Here is a 22,117-nt window from a genome sequence, read left to right on the forward strand (position 1 = left end):
TGTTCGTCATTTTGTTTCTCTTTCATTTTTGCTTAAAGTTTTACTTAAACAACATGGTCAGCGCTTTTCAGCTTTAACATACACTTTGCCCTCCCAGGACAATCAGTGAATTTTACCACCATATGTATGATTTCAACAAACTTAGTAGATGACCACAATACAATATTGTACACCAAATTTTAAACCCCTGACACTTGTGTTCTTTACTTATTCTTTATAAATAATGTGACCCCTTGGCCTGGTCATTTTTGACTCAAACTGCAGCATTTGAACAAACTTAAACGAAGAAAAAAATACTATGCTACACACCAAATATTATACCCCTGACCCAATCAGTTTAAGAAAAGATTTTTGAAGTTTATCCATATTTACTAAACAAGTCTATATTAATATAATTTGACCAAAGGGGCATTGCAAGTTTTGACCCCGGAGGCATGATTTGAACAAACTTAGCATCTAAATCCTCTGACCGTTGACATGAAAGCAATCAGTTAATACCTTTTGACCTTGGAGAAAACCTATCCAGATCTTCTGACCTCGAATCAACCACTCTAGGTCCAGTGCCCCAGATAATTATTTGGAAAATAGGGTTTTAACCCATTGATTTTGAAAAATAGGGTGATTTCATTCTCGAAATAGGGTGAAATGAGTTATAAAAATGCAAACCTTAAAATCATCGCTGCTTTACTTCAGTTGAAGCTGCACCCTTGTATTGATTCAATAAAACTGTAAACTAATATAATTAACATAAATAAACTGATGTTTCATAGCGACTTTTATCCTTGAAACTGTCCATATATAAATATAAACTTTAAACTTAAAAAAAAAAACTGATGTTAACTGATATCTTTGTAACTGTCACTCATATAGACTGATATTTTGGCGCGACTATCGCGGACGTCTTTCAACCTCTCTTAGACATTTTTATTTCGCATCATAAAGAGAAAAAAACGAAAATGAGCAAAGCATTTTCGACCGAAGCTTTTGTATTGTAGTAATTGTACGCATTAAATTTGACGAATTTGCGTAAAAGTCAAATAGGATGCGTTTTCAATATGCATGTTATTGTATTTCTTTGCGTTTTTAAACATTTTAATAGGGTGAAAGACGCAGATACGCAGCTTTTCTGGGGCACTGAGGTCTCCCGACCTTGAAGCAACATGTCTAAATCTACTGACTTTGTAGAAACATATCTAAATCTATTGACTTTGAAGCAACACGTCTCAATCTACTGACTTTGAAGCAACATGTCTAAATCTACTGACTTTGAAGCAACATGTCTAAATCTATTGACCTTGAAGCAACATGTCTAAATCTACTGACTTTTAAGCAACGTTCATGTCTAAATTTACCGACCTTGAAGCAACATATCTTTATCTACTGACCTTGAAAAAAACTGTCGGAAACTACGGATCTTAAAGCAACCAGTCTTAATCTACTGACCTTGAAGCAACATATGTTAATCTACTGACCTTGAAGCAACATGTCTTAATCTACTGACCTTGAAGCACCATATCTTAATCTACTGACCTTGAAGCAACATGTCTTAATCTACTGACCTTAAAGCAACATTTATTAATCTACTGACCTTGAAGCAACTTGTCTTAATATACTGACCTTGAAGCAACATATCTTAATCTACTGACCTTGAAGCAACATGTCTTAATCTACTGACCTTGAAGCAACATATCTTAATCTACTGACCTTGAAGCAACATATCTTAATCTACTGACCTTGAAGCAACATGTCTTAATCTACTGACCTAGAAGCAACATATCTTAATCTACTGACTTTGAAGCAACATATCTCAATCTACTGACCTTGAAGAAACATATCTTAATCTACTGGCCTTGAAGAAACCAGTCGGAACCTGTCGGATCTTAAAGCAACCAGTCTTAATCTACTGACTAATGACTACTGACTTAAGCCACTAATCTAAAATCTTAAACTGACCTTGAAGAAGCGTGGCCACGTCAGTTGCAGGTCAAGCCTGGGGTCAAGCTTCAGAGTATTCTTGTCTTGGGGCAGGGCAGCGTTGATTTTGCTGTCCGCGTCTGGGTCATACGCAGACTCCTCATGCAGCACAAACTTGTCTGTATACACCCCCTCCATCATCATGTAATCAAGGCCTGTGTAAGATTTGTGTCATATATTTGAGTCGACCCTTGGAAAACTGGGCTTAACGCATGAGCCTAAAGTGTTGACCCTGAGGTACAAAAAGCATGATAGGAGAAACATGACTTTAACTGAGTTGTCAAATCTAAACTCATTTGCTTTTTATGGACTTTTTATGGGCTTTAACCTTTTTCAAATAGGTTTTGATTGCATATAAGACCATTATTCTAGCATAATATGTATTTCTGTATGTACCCTTAGATAAAACCTTTGAATTTCTCAAATCATTACTAAAAAAGTATGTAGGTAGAAAAGATAAATAATTCACTTGGATGAAATATCAAGAACAAGAGGCCCATTAGGGACGGAATCGCTCTACTGCTATAAACACTGTGCAAGTTTGGAAAGAATAAGATGGAAACTGTGTACTTAATCGCGCAAACAAGGAGAATTTTCTCAAATTCAAGGGGAGATTATAGTGTACTTATTTCTCCGATACTGCTCATATTGAATAGGGTTTAAGTCCTCATTGATATAAAGATACTGTGCTAATATGGAAATAATTGGATGAAAACTGTGGAATTAATTGCATAAACAAGCGGGATTTCAACATTTTCTCATATTCAAGGGGAAGTCATTCTGGACTTATTGCTTCGATATTGCTCTTTTTACAAAAGGGTTTGAGTCCTCATTTGTACAAAGATACTGTGCAAGTTTGCCAAGAATTGGATGAAAATTATGGACTTAATCACAAAAACTAATGGAATTTTCAATTTTTTCTCAAATTCAAGGGGAGATAATTCTGGACTTATAACTCCGATATTTTTCATTTTCAATAAGGTTTGACTCATCATTCAAGACACTGTGCAAGTTGGGAAATAATTGGATGAAAACTTTATTGCGTAAACAAGCCTTATTTCACAATTTTCTCAAATTCAAGGGGAGATAATTCTGGACTTTGTATTCTGATGTAACCCATTTTCAAAAGGGTTCGAGTCCTCATTAATATAAAGACACTGAACAAGTTTGAAAAGAATCGGATGAAAACTGTGGACTTAATTGCGTAAACAAGAAAAAGTCTAACGCACAGACGGACGACAGAAACCACGCCATGACATAAGCTCTTCAGGCCTTCGACCAGTAGAGCTAACAAAAACTATTCAAACTAATCAAATTATAACATCAAAATAGAAACTGATTAACCAGAAAGAGCAATAAACTGGCTAAAATCCTATGAAAAAATATCACTTACGATCTTTCTTTTCAATACACAAAACACATCCTACAAGATATTTCAGAAATCGCTTTGTCATAACAATACTTAAGTAAGATTTAGAACTACTGGCCGTGGCTAAGGTTTAGTTGTACTTTCACAGCAAATGTTCACTGGTTTTGTATAGGGCAAGACATGCTGTGAAGAGTTTTGTTTTGTTTTTCAAAAAATATTTTGCGTGATTGAAATTTCTCTTTTAGAGGGAAGGGGTAATAATTAAAACAAAGAACAATGTATTCCTAGGTTATAAATCAAGGTATATTATGAGAAAATCAAGTGATGATCAATAGTTTTATTTTGTTACACTTTATAAAATGCTTAAACAATCAACAATCTATACTGATAAGCCAGATATACAGATAAAAACTGTTTAAATTGTTTATTCTTAATAAAATCCCTCAGATCTAAATTTTGTTTTCTGTGAAACTTAAAATTTTCCGGTTTATGCCAATATCATCTTCAATATATCAAATACATCCATCATATTACAGATATATAAAATGGTCCTCAGAACCTACGACTACTCACCAACTTTCTGAAGGTCCCCCAGCTCATTATTTCCCTTGACACATCCACAGCAAGACCCACTCCTATCTGTGAACAGTAAGTAACACATAAATAATTAACATTTACATGAACTTCAAATTCAAAGAGATCTAAATAAAACAGAATTGTTCACAAGCAAACGAAAAACAACAACCATGCAAAGCCCATACATTTTAATGTTTACAAATAAAGAAAGGATTGATTTTGAACATATTTGTAACAGGCCATTAGCATACAACTTAAGAATGAAATGGATGGAATGCATCAACCAAATAAAGAATAAGTCATGCAAAAATGTTTCTTATGCCTTACTCGACAAGCTAAGCTAAACTGTCCACAAATTAGACCACAAAACCTTGTGTGACTTTATAGCAAACATGGAAGCTCCTGAGCGGACTATGCGGATGAGCAGCGTGTTCTGGCTGGGGCTACGCCGGCTGCATAAGGCATACAAACAAAAAGCGTGAGCCTATACTGGCATTTCATTGGTTGTTTAAAACATTGTCTTCATCAACTTACATAAACACAGTCATGTCCCAGTAATGGTCATGTTCCCAACCAATCAAAATGTAGGTATTTATTTTATTTTTGTAAGTGAGAACATTAAGTAAGATCTTTTTTGCTATAAAAGGGCTCACGTTTCTGACCAAATAAGATTTAACACAATATGTTATAAACGTAACTTAAAAACAGTTGTGTAACATTGTGTGTACTCATGTAAGCTCCATATAACAATATTAAAAATATTATGAAAGCAACAGTACATGCGACATGCATATTATAAATAAGATTATTATTATAAACAGTGATCACATACATGTTATATTTCAAGTGACAATTGAAAAGGAAAATAAACAAGGGTTGCATGAGTATAATAGTGATGGTTAATAAGGATTAATTACCATAATTACTCTGAATTTTCTGACACTAACTTTTCAGACGCCCACTTTTATAGCCAAAACATTTATTTTTTTGTTTTACTCCAATTTCTCCTACCCCAAAATTGTCCATTATATATATGACTCATTATTTTTTGACATTTGCATTTTATCAGAATTCAATTTTTTTGTATCTAGTGATACATCACACATGTTTTACAACCTGATGATTTTCAGGAAACCTTGCAGAAGAATTAAAAAACAAAGGCCGTTTGTTAAACATGCATGCCCCCCATATGGACTGTCAGTTGTAGTGGCAGCCATTGTGTGAATACGTTTTTTGTCACTGTGATCTTGACCTTTGACCTAGTGACCTGAAAATCAATAGGGGTCATCTGCCAGTCATGATCAATGTACCTATAAAGTTTCATGATCCTAGGCGTTAGCTTTCTTGAGTTATCATCCGGAAACCATTTTACTGTGTAGAGTCACCATGACCTTGACCTTTGACCTAGTGACCTGAAAATCAATAGGGGTCATCTGCGAGTCTTGATCAATGTACCTAAGAAGTTTCATGATCCTAGGCGTAAGCGTTCTTGAGTTATCATCCGGAAACCATTTTACTGGTTCTAGTCACCGTAACCTTGACCTTTGACCTAGTGACCAGAAAATCAATAGGGGTCATCTGCGAGTCATGATCAATGTACCTATGAAGTTTCATGATCCTAGGCATAAGCGTTCTTGAGTTATCATCCGGAAACCATTCGGTGGACGGACCGACAGACAGACCGACCGACATGAGCAAAACAATATACCCCCTCTTCTTCGAAGGGGGGCATAATAACTTGACCATTACATTTTTGCTATTGGTAAATAGGCATACATACCGTTAAAAAACAATGCCTGAACTGATAACTACTTGAGTAATCATAGTAAGGAAACAATGAGTTTAATTAATTGTTTAATGCTTTTTTGTTTTTTTGTCTGTATCATTGCAATATGTATAACAACTGAATGATGTCAAGTTAAACAAAATTGTTAATCTTATTGCTTAACAAAATAAGCTAAAATAAAGCTTCCTTCATGAGTACCACTTTTTAATGCAATTATCTTAAGCAATATGCTCCTGCTAAAGTGTGACACATAGGATTTCATTTTATTGGGCTGTATTTTAATATCTTGAAGGTAATGAAAATCTAGTTTATTTTATTGCTTATTAAATATTTATACCACAGAATAATAAAATGCTTATCACTGTACTGACCCTGTCGTCAAATTACAAACTTTGAAGATCTTTCTGTAAGACAAAATCAAACACTATGAACAGATTTTAAAGTCATTCCAAACTTAATATCCGTTTGTAATTAGTACTAAATGGCATAGTATTTACAAGTACGTGCTATCATTCATAGGTGACATTAAGTGACATTATTCACAGGAATATAGGGACATCCAATACATAAGGAATGTTACTTTCTGTGTGTCTCTACATTTTTGAAAACTGTATTTTGGGATTATTTTTAATATCTATCTTTTCGGGAACGTAAAATTAATAATTATCTTTTAAAGTGTATGAACACTTAGAGTTATTATGAAATTGCTTTTTTTATATCTTTTTTAAATGATAATACAAAATACAAGAAAACCATATTGTAGTGCAAAATAAAATAAAATATAGAGTGATTCTTAAAAACAGAGGATTTAAATACATGCATAACAGAAATAGAATTTATACAGATTAATAAAAAAGAAACAAAAAGAAACATTAAATTTGCTAATCTATTTGTATGAAATAATATGCACATGATATCTTAAACATGAATATTGTTTAATATATATTACCTGCAAGGTATGAACCAAAAGATAGCATAAATGTAACATGTATTTGTCATTATAAATATTAAATGTGTAATCAAACACCTGCAATTGACGAACACAATGTTGTTGTCTTTTATACCCCCATCACACCAGATTGCCTTCCTTACTGCGTCCTTACGGCGACCCAGGTCACAGTGAGGATGTCATAGACGCCCGGAGGGACGCAGTATGGACGCAAGAGGACGCCGAAAATTGCTCAGGACGTGAGCCCACAGCGACCACTTTGAACATGTTCAAAGTGGTCGCCGAAGTCTGGCGTTTTTACGGTGTTCTGTTAAGGACACAATAGTCGTAGTAGGAATGTGGTAGGGTCGCTGTAAGGTCGCCATGGACGTAGTGTGGTTGCCGCTAAAATTTACAGAAAATAATCATTGACTGCAAGGCGACCGTACGGCGACCTTATTGCGGCTTTAGTACATCCTTTGTACGTCTATTGCGTCCTCAGAACGACTATGGCGTCCTTACTGCAACTTCATTGCGTCCTTACGGTGTCTATTGCGACCCTACTACGACTATGGCGTTCATACTGTGACCCCAGTGCGTCTTTAGGAACGCATAAAGGACGCCTTGAGGACGCGCAGAACGCCATAAACCAGGACGCTGGTGTGACGGGAAGGCGAAAAACAGCATTTTTACCCAAAAATTCATTGGCGTCCGGTGTGACAGGGCTATTATGAAAGTAGTTCTAAATAAGGCTAAATAGTAAATCATATCAAACTATTCATTATGACTTAAAAAAATATATATAAACGGTCTCAAAGAACTTGACTTATTATGTGAATACTTAAATACTCTCAACTGTTCTGAAGTCCTGTTTCAGCACGTTAGTATAAGAGCATCAAGTTTAGAACAAAAAGTAGTGTTAGCCCTTTGAGCGCTGGAACCGGATTTTGAAGGCTTTTGCAAACAGTTTGGATCCAGATGAGACGCCACAGAACGTGGTGTCTCATCAGGATCCAAACTGTTTGCTATTCTGATAGTATTCTTTGAAAAAAATCGAAGAAAATGCTAATTTAAGAAATTCAGCAGATGACATTTTTGCAGACGACAAATTTCCCAGCATGCAAAGTGTTAGTAAAGTTGAAAACATGAGTCAATATTAGAACTTGAAACTTAAAACTCAATAACAGTGGTTTACATCTCTGGAGTATGGCTTTAAGTGATTGTTCCAGTGCTGGAAAAAACACCATAGTTACAGAATTAAATAATTAAATCTAGCAGTGTCTACATTATAACTAATAATTCTAGCAAACAATCTAATTATAATATACTGTAAGAGACGTTCACTGGCTGATTACAATCATCACAACTTAAACTATAAGCGTAGCCCATTTATGCCTAGTGGACTCTCCCATCCTTCTAAATTGGATCACTTTATTTCCAAAATTAGGGATGAATATATTTATTTCTATATTTAGAATATTTCTAACATCATGCGGCCTCTCATCTGGGTCTACCATGTTTGCCAAGGCCTTTTTTCTAGACGCTAGGCACAAATGGCTTAAATAGAAAATATTCATGCCCTCAGAATGTAAATATTAACTTCCACAAATGTCAGTCATATTTAAATTTGTTAGCAATTTTATTAAATCATTACACTTTTATATCATGCATCAAATTGTCTAGTGGTTAAACTCTTAATGGGGTTTAACTTTTTAGCACAAAGGAGCAGATTCCTTTAGTTCATGATTTGACATGTCTTTGATTTTTTGGATGACTGGACTTAAAATGCTTTAATATTGCAAAGTCTGGTGAGAAGTTTTTAATTTTTGTGGAAACTGTTGAAAACTCCCTATATTTTAACGTCAATCTTAGAGCTTAATTTCAAGACTGTCACAATGAAAGCAGAGAATGTGTATTCCTTTAGTCTTAAAATCACAAAATTACATAATAATCACTTCTATATGGTTCACCAGCATTGTGTTACAAAAATTAATTGAACACTCAACCTATAATAAGATGTTTGCAGATTTTATTTTTCATCTTTGTTGAAAAGACAAAAGTGCTTATTATCAAACTGATTACCAGTGGTTCAAGTACAAACAAAGTTGAACACAAAGCCGTATAGTAAAAGGACCTGTTCCCGATATTCAGAATATGCCGAAATCGCAATTAAGTGAACAAGTCCATTTGTATAAGAAGTATTCATTAAGGAAATTTGTAAATTCATAGCCGCACTTTCAGCTCCCACTGACAATATCTAGGAACAGGAAGTGTTGTCATTTTGAAGGCCTTGATACTATCATACAAAACAGACTTTGTCCTCAGACAAACATAATGATGACATAGAGAATATTTATTGCATTTAAGCCTGTTTCTACATTCAACATGAACCTAATGAAGGGGCCATGGCTGGATTCATTTTTCCTATCTCCAGTCCACAGGTGTTAGGCACGTGGCCAATTCACTGAAACACTATCAATATGTCATAAAACAACATTTTTCATAACTTTGGCCAAAACAATTCTGATACTACATCAATGTTGTTTTGAAAAATGTTTTAAGACATATTGATAGTGTTTCAGTGAATTGGCCACGCGCCCAACACCTCTGGTCCAGTCAACAGGAAGTGACAAGGTTTATTAGGTTAGTAGTGCATTCATGTACCACGGACAACATATGACACAGCACTTAATTCAAAACACATCTACTTACCCGGCAATACTGATTTGAGCAGGTATCATACCTGTAGATTCCACAATGAATTGTTAGTCTACACATGGCTGGCTTGTAACACATGGCATTAAAAATGTAGACATGCTTTTTCCCGTATCATAATAGATCTACTTGATGATATTAAGTGTGCTATATATTTCTTTGATTAAAGAGGCTGTTTAAACACCAAAGAAATAACCCATTATTATCAATATTTAACACATCAAGGAAGATTAAAAATAAACACTTATATTATTTAATGTGTGAACAATTTCCCAAAACCATTGCTAAACAGTGCACAATGTATGAGTATATTCTGAAGTATACAATCTAGGGTTATTCTCGCAGGTTCAAGGCATTTGATTATCCGTACACTGTTATTTCAAATGTTAAATGCATAAGAAAAGTCAGCAGCACTAGAAAAATTCATAACAATTACTGGTACATTTGATTTCCAACAAACTCACAACTGGTTTGTTAACAAAACTAAACTAAATGACATAGACGTAGTTCCATGATTGCATTTAATAAATGTTGATTCTACAGTTTCGGACTTTGAATAAAGACAGACACAATAAACTAACATATTTTCAGCAATTTTAACTGTTGTTTAAAGATTTCATTATGACTAGACATAATGTGAAGAATAAGAGAACTATTTTTCCAAGAATACACATACATGCAAGCAGATTAAGCTAAGAAACTTGCAGCTAAGCATATTATTAATTTTTTAACTTTAGTGCTTTTGAAATGTAATTTTGTAGACACTGGTTAAATAGAATTCTCGTTAGGTGTAAGGATTTATAACAATGATCTGCCATGGCACGATAACAAAAATATGGCTCGCTTAAGCTTATCTTATTTTGATTTTCAAAGCCTCATCAAAGCGGCACCAACCATGTATTGCCTATATTCTGTTCAGTGATTCTTAAATTGTATCCGACATGTTATGCAAAAATAGATAACAAGTTTCTGATGTTACAAATATAAAGATGCGTTGATTACATATAGCCATCTACTCACATGCAAAGATCAAACATTTTAAACAGAAAGTATATGTTCCAAAAGCTAGCACATCATGCAGTTCTAGCAGTTTGTTACCCATGCAGCGTACCACTATAAAAGTCTGCGGTAGTAATTTCATCTGGATAAAACATTTAAGACAATTATGATTATATTTATACACTGTTTTAAATGCATATGGTTTGGGCATATTTTTAAAGTACACAGAATAAAGGATAAAATATCACTGAAGATATGTTAAACATTCACATTGTGGCCTGCGTTCTACCACTTCACAACTGCTCTTACTACTAAAGAATCTTTCTTTCATAATGTGCTTATTTAATTAACACCCCTATAATTTTGGCCAATTTGTTTTCTTTTGTTTTGTTTTCCTGATATATTTTCTAAAGGCCTTCAAGGTGTGTTAGAATTTGTTAGTAGATGCAATACAACCTCAGTTCTGCAATTTTAATTACAAATGGATTTATTCATATTAAGTGTGCATGCCTGAAAATTCCGAATCATGAAAATTAATAGTTTACTCTCTTTAAGATGTAAGGCATACACTGAGGTTGGATTTAACTGGATCCAATAGCTGGACTGGGTAAGTCTACTAACCTGTCGGTGACATGTCTGTTTTATTGACAAAAACAAACCAAAACAAACATTAAATAAAAATTGAATAAACAAAGCAGAATTTTCTGTTCGTGCAAACCTGACTTTACAGGTTCTTATCAGTTGTATACACATGGCTTTTCAGCTGTTGAATCAATTCACTAAGAAAGTTCAATGTCGTGATTTTAAAAAGAATCCTTTCAGTGTTTTCAACTAAAAAAATTAGTAATGTTCAGAATGCTATCACTTAAAGGCAAATCAATTATATTTCAAGAGTTTTAATGAAAGAGTTTATCTAAAGAGGGCATATATACCTACTGCCATACTAGATAACATGACATTTATAAATATTTATGAGCCGTGCTCTGTGAAAATGGGGTTTAATGCATGTGTGTATAGTGTCGTCCCAGATTGGCCTGTGCAGTCTGCACAGGCTAATCAGGGATGACATTTTCTGCCCAAACTTGATTTTTGCTAAGTAGAGACTTTCTTTAAAAGAAAAATATCATAAAGGCGGAAAGTGTTGTCCATGATTAGCCTGTTTGTAATGCACAGGCTAATCTGGGACAACACTTACCGCACATGCATTAAACTCTCTTTTCACAGAGCTCGGCCCAAATATATTTTGAAGATAGCCCTAATTCCGTGTGCAATTGTTGTATCTGCTAGAGATCTCTACATGAGTTACAACTGTTTTGCGCTTGACCCTTTATGTACTGGGACAATATGAGGGTTGAGCATGAAACTGTCTCATCTGATATCAAAAAGCTGAGCAGATAGGCAAGTTTAACGCTCATGTCTCAAAGTTAAGTACAAATATTAAAAAGTTCCTTAATTCTTATATCAAACATATCTGACATGAACATATGCTCAAGCATTGAAGTGCCAAAACTATCAGGGTGAAGTACCGTTTCCATGTAGCTGTATGTTTTAACACTTTCAGTGCTGGAACCAAATTTTGAAGGCCTTTGCAAACAGTTTAGATCCAGATGATACGCCACAAAATGTGGCGTCTCATCAGGATCCAAACTGTTTGCTATTCTTATAGTATTCTTTGAAAAAATCCGAAGAAAATACTAATTTTAGAAACTCAGCAAACAACATTTTAGCAGACGACAAATTTCCCAGCATGCAAAGGGTTAAGGCAGGAATATTTATTTGACTTGTATGAAAATGCCATGCTCCACAACCGATAAAATTACATGACTGGCATCATGGTCCTGTATTGCTCATTTTGTATCCATAACTATAGGCTATAGGTTACATTACACTAAATCATTGTGTATCCCTCCGTGGTCCATTCGAAAGTAGTGCCTATTTCTAAAGAGTTCCTTTTCTCTTCTTGAATATAAGCCATTTAACAATGTGAGACATGTCTTTTGTGGTTATTTGTAATATCCTGTATGTGTCTGGAGTACTTTGATGCCTTGGATTGGAAGCTAACTTAAAAGATGGACTTTTGAGGGTGTGTTTTCTATTGTGTGGGGCTTTTGTCGAAATTAGGATTCCGAAACACGTTTTTCAACGGTGGGTTCATTTGTCAGCGATTTACTTTCTTAGAAGTTGCGAGACGGTATGTTTTTGATTGCAATTATTGGAAGAGGACAGATCCATCTTTAAAATGATACCAGGTTCGGAAAAATTGATACGTCGAAAAGGCAAGAAAAATGCTGTGAAAGTTGTCAGTTTTATAATGGGACCCTATGGGAATCGGAATTAGTGTAATATAACCTTAAAAAAGCACATTTACTGCAATGTCAAGGTCACATGGATTCGTCTGCAAGCGAGACAAGTAGAACATGAATTTTAATGAATGTTTTGATGATTTGGGTGCTAAAATAGATGAGAGATGTCAATATTTTGGTTCAAATGGATGTTTTAGGTGGTTTTGGACTGTTCCGGATGGGAGGGGGACCTGGTATGGACAAGTAAGGGTTACATTTCCAACAAATCTTGAATGTAAATATTATTATGTCCAAAGATTGAAGTTTCAGGTGGAGAGCAAGATGAAAAATATGCCAAATCACATGAATGCAACCCATTTATGCCATTTTTCTCTTTGTTTGTAGGCCTGACCATTTGTCCCTTTTGGCGCAGACGGTCAACAATCCGCTAGCTGTCTTGCTCTGACTGGTGCACTGGACATGATTTCAATGAGAGTCATCATACTGATTGTTTAATTCAAACATGAATTTCAGTTTGTTCGTTAGAGTACTAACTTAGCTGTGTATTTACAGTGGACGTAGTGGTGCGTCGCATGCGGTAGACTAGGTATTTCCATATATACACTATGTTTACAGAATTGCGGCCGGTGAAGCAACATAGCTGATGAGTAAATAGCGCTAGTTCTTCAGACAAATAACTTTATTTTCAACCTATAAAGCATATTTAGCTGTAGGTGGGGCCATTTAGCTGTAAGATCTGGCTTTGGTTCTGTTAAGCCCTTAGAGTAATGAATTTCAGAGTGAAGACCATAGCGCCTTTTCCTAGTCGAGTATCGGGCAGCTGTATGTCTTTTCAGAAATGCACATGTCTTCTTTAGTATGTCATTGTGATTGCTTTTAAGATAGGCAATAAACTCATAACCTTTAGAAAAAGGAGCATCTGTAAATTCAGATTTCACTATTTCAGAGTCAGCCAGACCATGATTGAGCTTAAGGATTGTGCTGCGGATGCGGCCTGTGCAGTTCCGGGAGAAAGTCACTGTCTTGGGCATTGCGGTCTGGTATCAGGTAAGCACTATTGAAAGCCTCACACTTTTGGGGGGTCTGAAGCCTTGTGCTGTCAATGCTATCTGGTTCAAGTACAATTAGAATGCATTCTTCAAGCAGTACTTCATCAGATATGGTTATCTCAAGCTTACAGTTCTCGGGCAGATATGACTTCGATGTGTTCTTGCCAGCAGAACCCCGACAGGCCAAACTATGCGTTAAGCACTATTTTCCACAGCAACCCTTGCAGACAAAAAAAAATACTTGAAATTACTTCTGGCATTTAATTTCTAATTTCCTTTACATCTCTTTTGTATGTTTGTTTGCTCTTTTTAACTCTGACATGCCATCTTGCTCGGATTGATAGAGCATACCTGTTTTGTTTAGAGCCGAGTCCCCAGCTGCTCGAGTTTGCCGTGTCAATAATGATAAAGCCATGGCATGATGTCTCCTTTATGTGTTTCCTTATCTCAGTGTTGAACATAATTGCCAGTTTCAGGGGCCTTAACATTTTATTTTATTAAAGGTCTGGATGATCCTTGCCTGACTCCGGGTTTGTGTACACCTCAATCCGACTCCCTGTCCGGTACCATGGCCGCAGTGGTGCAGCCCTTGTGGACGATCCATCGACATCCTGAAAGGTCAACACTTCACCAAGCTGGGAAAATTGATCCTGATAGTCATCCCCAGGTAGTGAAATGAATGTACACTGAACTACAGAGGAATCACACCCAAATGACTTTTCTGACATTAGTGTGGCCCCTCGGGCAGGAATTCCTTAGCAAACATGCTTTTTTGCATGGGGACTGTGGCATTTTTGCAAAACTTAAGCTTTCAACGCTGGATTTTAAAGAGAACACTTAATAAAATGAAGCCAACAGGACTTATTTTAATGAGAGAGACTATCTGGATGAGCAACAAATGTCACATTGTGTCGTAAGCTGTTGAAGGAGCGATTTGCGCCATTTCAAGTGTTAATTTTGGGTAGCAGGCTTGTATCGGCTTGAAAGCTGCAAATTATTCCTCTCATCATGATAGCATTAATTATTTTAATTGCAATGTGTATGTTTAGATTGTAAGTGAAGCTTTTAATAATAATTTTCTTGAAAAACATGATTTTATATGCTGTCAGTGAGTTTTTTTGTGTGAAAAAAGTGCTTAAAATAAAAAAAAAGTCTCCTTTTTCATCAAGAAAAGTACACTGATTCACAATCAATACATTTATTTGGGCCTTTTGCTGATATATTGGTGAATTTCGCATGCAATGATCCCAGTTTTTGCCATAAAAGTTACGCGTAACAATAATTAGAGACACAAAATCAGCTGTCGTCACTTAGACTAAAAATCATGCATTCCGACTTGACTGCGGCCAATTTAGTCACCGCTTTAAACGGCCATTTTAAGGCCTTTTCCCCCCTCCGAATGCACTGAAATTGCATATTCATTGTGGAAATAGTTTAAATCTCATGTGGAGAAAGTTTGAAAAGGATAGGACAAAGTTGAATTCCCTTAAAGGTTACATTACACTAAATCATTGTGTATCCCTCCGTGGTCCATTCGAAAGTAGTGCCTATTTCTAAAGAGTTCCTTTTCTCTTCTTGAATATAAGCCATTTAACAATGTGAGACATGTCTTTTGTGGTTATTTGTAATATCCTGTATGTGTCTGGAGTTCTTTGATGCCTTGGATTGGAAGCTAACTTAAAAGATGGACTTTTGAGGGTGTGTTTTCTATTGTGTGGGGCTTTTGTCGAAATTAGGATTCCGAAACACGTTTTTCAACGGTGGGTTCATTCGACAGCGATTTACTTTCTTAGAAGTTGCGAGACGGTATGTTTTTGATTGCAATTATTGGAAGAGGACAGATCCATCTTTAAAATGATACCAGGTTCGGAAAAATTGATACGTCGAAAAGGCAAGAAAAATGCTGTGAAAGTTGTCAGTTTTATAATGGGACCCTATGGGAATCGGAATTAGTGTAATCTAACCTATAAGCATCTTCACATAAAATGTTGATTTAATACCAAGCATAAAAAGCAACAAACAGCTGAATCATTCAGCATGCTTTGTTGATATATAAAGTAACAAAAAGTCAAAATGCTTTTTTCAATGTAGTTTGTTTTGAGTGCAAATTGTATATGAAATATTGTTTTATCCCCTAAACATTACCATAGGAGAGCAATACAGAAACATAATTTATATTTCATGGTTTGTATAATAAATATTTAACTGAGAAAAACTACATTTGATGCAATATTTAAAAAAACAACATCAACTTAATTTTAAACAACAAAAAGAACATAACATTAAACAGAAAGTATCATAATACACTCAAATAATTAGTGCATGCTAAGTAATAAGCATTCTAGATTGACAACAAACAAGAAACAGTGTCACATTTAAAAAAAATCTTGTATCTATCAAAAATGCTATACCATAGTAGTTCAGTTTCTATAGATACTCTATAGCATAAAATCAACAAGTAAACCTAGAATATCAGCATATATACTGGTAGAGATTTTTATTATAACCTACCCGTATATTGCATTATTTGCCCAAATCACCTAAATTTTGCAACCACTCTATACCAGTCTTCATGCTAAAAATTGCCGAAAAGCTCACGGCTTAAAAAATGTCATTTGGCTTGTAAACATGCATAAATATATTTATCCTATTACCAGATGAAAATCGATAGTATAACAACGATCGTATAAACATTAGCTTTATACTATCGCTATTTTTAGATCAGATTTGGGTTTTTCCGAAAATTGGAGAATCTGCTTTTGTCAACAATAGAAAAACAAAATCATCAAAAAATGCGATATTTTACAATTATTAATCGAAAATAGGGAGGAAATAATAGGATAAATAAAATATTATGTGAGTTTGGGATAAAGATCAAGTTTATCATGCTCGGCACGAACCATGATAGCGCTCGGCAAGCCTCGCGCTACATCGGTTCTAAGCCTCGCATGATAAACTTGATCCCAAACTCACATAATATTCTATATATAGTAGAAGAAATTTCACAAGTGTGCACTGATTGATATACCATTCAGGCCAATTGAATAATAAAATAAATGTATAGACTGCTATATACAATTTTATCATCTATTTTTACCAAACAAAACCTAGGTAGGCTCTCAGCAGCATCCCTGCTATTGAAAAACTAGAAATACATGTATGTAAGCCGTACACATATGCCCCCACATTACACTTTTGTCTGAAACTTCAACTAATGTCAAAAGAATCTGAATCAACATATGGAGGTTCACTAGTTTACATGCTGGTTAATATGTTTGTAAAGTTTCATCCCTCTAGCATCATTTAATTTTAAGTTACGAATAATGCAATATAACTTTTTTTTACTCAAAAGGGGTCATTACTCCAGTTTTGTTGAAAACCTGCAAACCAAAATATAAAGGTGCGCACATGCATATTAATTTGTTTGTAAAGTTTCAGCCCTATAGCAGTACTTCTTTTTGAATAACACGCTACAAAATTAAAAAATATTATTTCTTGCTAAAAGGACATTTAACTGAATATTTAAAAAATATCCTAACCGTATTATAGGGGTGCGCAAGTTCAAATGCAGAAAGATGGTCAATGTCAAGCTGTATGCTCTTCCCCTATAAAGGGGGACACTAAAAACCCATGTTTGGGTGATTTTTTTGCTGACAAAAATTTAAGCAAGACAACCACTCTTCATACTTGCTATTATGTAAAATATTTCACAAAACCGATACAATCAATTTCAGGATATCATTTGGGGAACCTACCTGCGAGCTTGCCCTTCTTAAACAGATTTCTCGCGGACTCCCCTGTCGTCCTCAAATCAATGTTTATGAGTATGTGTTCCACCTGAAATGAAACATAATGTGACCTGAAAACTAAATGAGCCACGTTTTGGGAAAATGGGACTTAACCCATGTGTGTAAAGTGTCATAAGTCTGCACATGCTTATCAGGGACAACACTTTCCCCCTACAATAGATTTTTGTTTAAACAAGACTTTGTTTCAACTTAAATTCCATACAAGCAGAAAGTGTCGTCCCTGATTAGCCTGTGTAAACTTCAAAGGCAAATCTAGAATGATACTTTACGCACATGCATTAACCCTTTGCATGCTGGGAAATTTGTCGTCTGCTAAAATGTCGTCTGCTGAATTTCTAAAATTAGCATTTTCTTTGATTTTTTTTCAAAGAATTCTATCAGAAAAGCAAACAGTTTGGATCCAGATGAGACGCCACGTTCTGTGGCGTCTCATCTGGATCCAAACTGTTTGCAAAGGCCTTCAAAATTCAGTTCCCACACTGAAAGAGTTAAGCCCTCTATCTTCTGCAACAAATGCATGAATTCAGTTTCCATGAAAAATCATTTGTTCATAGTCATAGTGGATCATCAGGAAAACAAACCTTATGGGAATGTATAGATTTGTGTGAGTGAGTGTGGGTGTGGCTTAGTTTTGTTTTTGTATTTTGCCATTTGAACACTTGTTACCTAATATAAATATCATAGGCTAACCTAAACAAACTTTGCCAGGAAAATTTATTTAAGCAGTTCTAAGTGCACTGCTTATGCCAGGGAACGAAAACATTTCATGACAAATAACCCCACAAGTTATGTGGCTGGGCCGGGTATCAAACAGCCATTCCATGGATGTGTAGTCAAGTGTGCCACCAACTGAGCTAGTCGGCCTGAGGTGTATTTGCAGTTACCAGGATGACGTCTTACCAGGATGGCTCTGAGGGCAGGTCTGAAGAAGTTAGTCGGGTCATCATGTCCGTCGTACAGGTTCATGTGTTCCATCTTGAATGGCGCACTCACAAGGTCCACTGAAATATGAGCACTCAGATGATGTTGTACTTTTCCATCTTTTGAGCCTAGCACTGGGAAAATTAGGCTCAATGCATGTGTGTTAAGTGGCATCCCAGATACACTTTGCAGTATCTGGCCAATCTGCGACCCACTTTCTGTCTGAACTGGATTTTTGCTAATATGAGACTTCCTTTAAACAAAAATACCAATAACAGTGGAAAAAGTCGTTGCTGATTAGCCTGTGGAGCATACACAGGCTACATGTAATCGGAACAACAATTTATGCACATGCATTGAGCCCTATTTTCCCAGAAAGTGGCTTATTTAGTTAATGACATCCATGTAGCTGGTTAAATACACATCTCATCATTTCCAGAATACATGACATTGGGTTTCATAGTATATATCACAAACTGCACTGGTTTACAGAACATAACAAGCAGTATATGTAAGATTTTTTCAACAAATTTTCAGAAGGTCTCACAAAGAATATGTCTGTTCATCCAATGACATTTTGAATACTGAATCCCATATGCAACTGAATAAAGCCAATAAAAACTAATATCCAAGCTACTGAAACATAATTGCTCAACTAGTATGCAATGTCTGCACAGACTTATTAATTTAAATTTATTAATTTCAAATTGGCAGAATGGATTTTTTTATTAAATTAAAGGGGTTTTCTTTGCCTTCATCACACATACCTTGGTCATCTGTTACAAAGTTGTCTCGAATGAATTTATCTAAAAAGGTTGGGGTATCCACATTTTCACTCTCACACTGCAAAGTAAATGTAATATTATATCAGCAAATAATCCATGCAAGAGATATCTGATCTCCACATAATTATGATAAAAAATATTAGGGGTCCGATAAAATGTTAACATTACAGGACCCCATTCTGGTAAAACAAATTCAATCTCTAGGACATTCAAATATTTTTGGCTTATAATATCTTATTTACCTCTATCAATTATTACAGATAAAAAGAACTTTTATGTTTGAAAATTATAATCCAAATAATTATACATTTCCTATAAGGTATTAATCAAAAGATAAATTAAAGAATGTTTTTTTTTGTAAGTGAATAGTACTTAATCAAGCAAAAAGGTAAAAAATATGTATACAGTAACAATCCAACTATTAACTATGACTTAAAAAAAGTGGAATATTGATAGTGTCATGTTTCAGCATGTTAATATGAGATTCATAAACCCAGTCCAGTTGTCTTCTACCCCACCTTACGCAACTCATCTATTGTTCTTATTACTATATTTAAAAAAACATATATCACTAACAATTTAAAAAAAACTGTAAATACTAGCATATCATGTATTATATGTTTGACATTACTATTGTTGTATAATATCACTTTGTTCTTGACCATGCACATATATACATTGTATGTTTACATTCAATACAAAAAAAATGTTAGTATGAGAACATCAAGTTTAAAACTTAAAGTTATAGTGTTCAAAAAAGTAAAGTTTAAAATGTAGAGAGTTAGTATTAGCTTAAAACTCAATAACATTGGTTTACATCTCTGGAGCAACTCCTTAAATGATTTTTCATGCGCTGGAAAAAAATGCCATAGTTAAAGCATTAAATCTAGCACTGCCTACAGTAACTAGTAATTCTGTAATGTACATAATACAGAGAAGTGCACTGAAAATCATCACATCAACAACTCTTAGCGTAATAAGGAAAAGATGCCTCAGATTGTTAATAGGAACTCTCACAAACGTCAGTCATTTAACCCTTTCCAACTAAGATATGTATTTTCACGCATTTGTTGTCCCTTAGAAAGTTATCTATAATTAAAGACCTTTTTTACTTGATTTCAGTTTTAAAGGCTTCATTTCCAACCCTTTACTGATGAGCAGCAAACAGCATAAAACCTGAACAAACTGCGAGGTACTCGCAGCCTGTTCTGGTTTTATGCTGGTTACAAAAGCCATTTTTACTTTGCTTCTTATGGAGGCAAGGGTTATATTAATCTGAAATTTTATTACCATTGTTACCAAAGCCTAAAATATTATTGCATGGATAACTGCAAACAAACAAAAAACTCCATGATCCTAATCAGTACAATTCGATGATGTTCTGTCGTTACAATTCAATGATGTTCTGTCATTACAATTTGATGATGTTCTGTCATTACAATTCGATGATGTTCTGTCATTACTATTTGATGAGGTTCTGTATAATCTGGTGATGTCAAGTAAAATCCAGGCAGGATCTTACTTCATGTAATAACTTGGGTTGTCAGTGAAACAATATTTATGCATGCATGATTATTTTTAACAAGACTATTGCCAAGCAATATATGTCCCCTACCGACTCCACCTTTGTCAGAAATAATTTTTATTATATTTGTTGCCATAGCAACCAGTATTTTTGACGTAGGAAAAAAATGAAATGACATGCATAATGTCCTTATTGCCATCTAGCCATGTTTCAAGTTTCATGAAAAAATATTAAGCAGTTTAAAGTTATCCCAGGATCCAGAAAAGAGTGACAGACTGACAGAGTGACAGACACACAGAGCGCAATCCATAAGTCCCCTCCGGTGAGACCAGTAGGGGAAAATAATAACATACCAATACATCAACAGCCGACATTCTTTCAACCAAAAATAAGTTAAGACAACAAAGTATTAAACTATTGTAAATTATTCCAATTTTATCCAAACTATTTTACATCTTTCAAAGGCATCTCCAATGACACCAGCTCTGCCTCCTCACACAGTCGACGAAATGGACAGTGGATCTGCGTGAAGACTTTATCCCCGATAACCAACTTCTGAAGCTGAAGACCTTGTTCTTCCATCGCTAGGAAAAGAAATGATACATGTACAGAAAACACATGAACAATTATCTTTTCCAACCAGCTAAATTATTAATGTTTATTTATCTAAATGTCAGTTCTGTTTTCAAAATGGTCAGAATTGTACAAATAATAATTAAGAACTATTGAAGGACAGCGTTATCAAATTGTTCTATCTTTTTCAGAGGTTCTAAAGCTTTTTTATAAACCAAACTTTTTGTATACAATCTAGCAATAAAGTTACATTAGCTATCAAGTAATTAAGATTTTTTTCTAAGTTTCAAAATATTAAGAAAAGACACATAAACATTGAATTTTAATTGGAAACATTATTTTGACTGTTGAATTTGAAAGAATGTGTCCTATATACAAAAAAAAGGCAAAATGAAGTTGTTGTAAAATGAACCAGTATCTATGCTTGTATCACATCAGCTCATTTACTTTTTGCGTGTTATAAATCATAAACCATTTTTCTATATTTAGAGAAAGTGACCTTGATCCTGATTAGACACATCTCTGGAGATAAGGAATCAATGTATCAAGTTTCATTATGATTTCTCAAATTGTTTTCAAGTTATCAATGACAATTCTTCAATATCTACTAATGGTGACCTTGACCTTGAAACCACACCCTATATGCAGTTTCATGTTAGCTGTGGCTATGATGCATTTATTTTGTAGGTATCTAGTTCAATATAAACTTTCATATCAACATCATATGTTCTTATGATTCAATATGTTAAACTTGTTAAAAAAATTCATCAAACAAATTTTAAAATATAATATTTGAAATACTCTA

At 34.7% G+C, this 22,117-nt stretch overlaps 1 protein-coding gene and 1 long non-coding RNA gene across 2 annotated transcripts in view; one reads left to right on the forward strand and one right to left on the reverse strand.

Annotated features, from left to right (window-relative positions):
* The window catches only part of LOC127876845 (anoctamin-7-like), a 52,463-nt gene that overhangs the window by 28,730 nt on the left and 1,616 nt on the right, over window positions 1–22,117 (reverse strand). The window contains exons 3-11 of the mRNA XM_052422335.1: window positions 21,193–21,323; window positions 19,197–19,272; window positions 18,409–18,509; window positions 17,455–17,536; window positions 10,969–10,983; window positions 10,460–10,489; window positions 3,917–3,982; window positions 3,368–3,397; window positions 1,954–2,129 (exon numbers count right to left, since the gene is read on the reverse strand). Of these exons, the coding sequence (XP_052278295.1) occupies window positions 1,954–2,129; window positions 3,368–3,397; window positions 3,917–3,982; window positions 10,460–10,489; window positions 10,969–10,983; window positions 17,455–17,536; window positions 18,409–18,509; window positions 19,197–19,272; window positions 21,193–21,323 (707 nt within the window). The remainder of the gene's footprint in view (window positions 1–1,953; window positions 2,130–3,367; window positions 3,398–3,916; window positions 3,983–10,459; window positions 10,490–10,968; window positions 10,984–17,454; window positions 17,537–18,408; window positions 18,510–19,196; window positions 19,273–21,192; window positions 21,324–22,117) is intronic.
* LOC127876849 (uncharacterized) lies at window positions 12,227–14,792 on the forward strand. The gene is made up of 2 exons (XR_008048105.1): window positions 12,227–13,697; window positions 14,203–14,792. It is a non-coding gene; the product is annotated as an uncharacterized LOC127876849 (long non-coding RNA).

Source organism: Dreissena polymorpha, chromosome 4, assembly GCF_020536995.1.
Source record: "Dreissena polymorpha isolate Duluth1 chromosome 4, UMN_Dpol_1.0, whole genome shotgun sequence".
Classification (NCBI taxonomy): Eukaryota; Metazoa; Mollusca; class Bivalvia; order Myida; family Dreissenidae; genus Dreissena; species Dreissena polymorpha.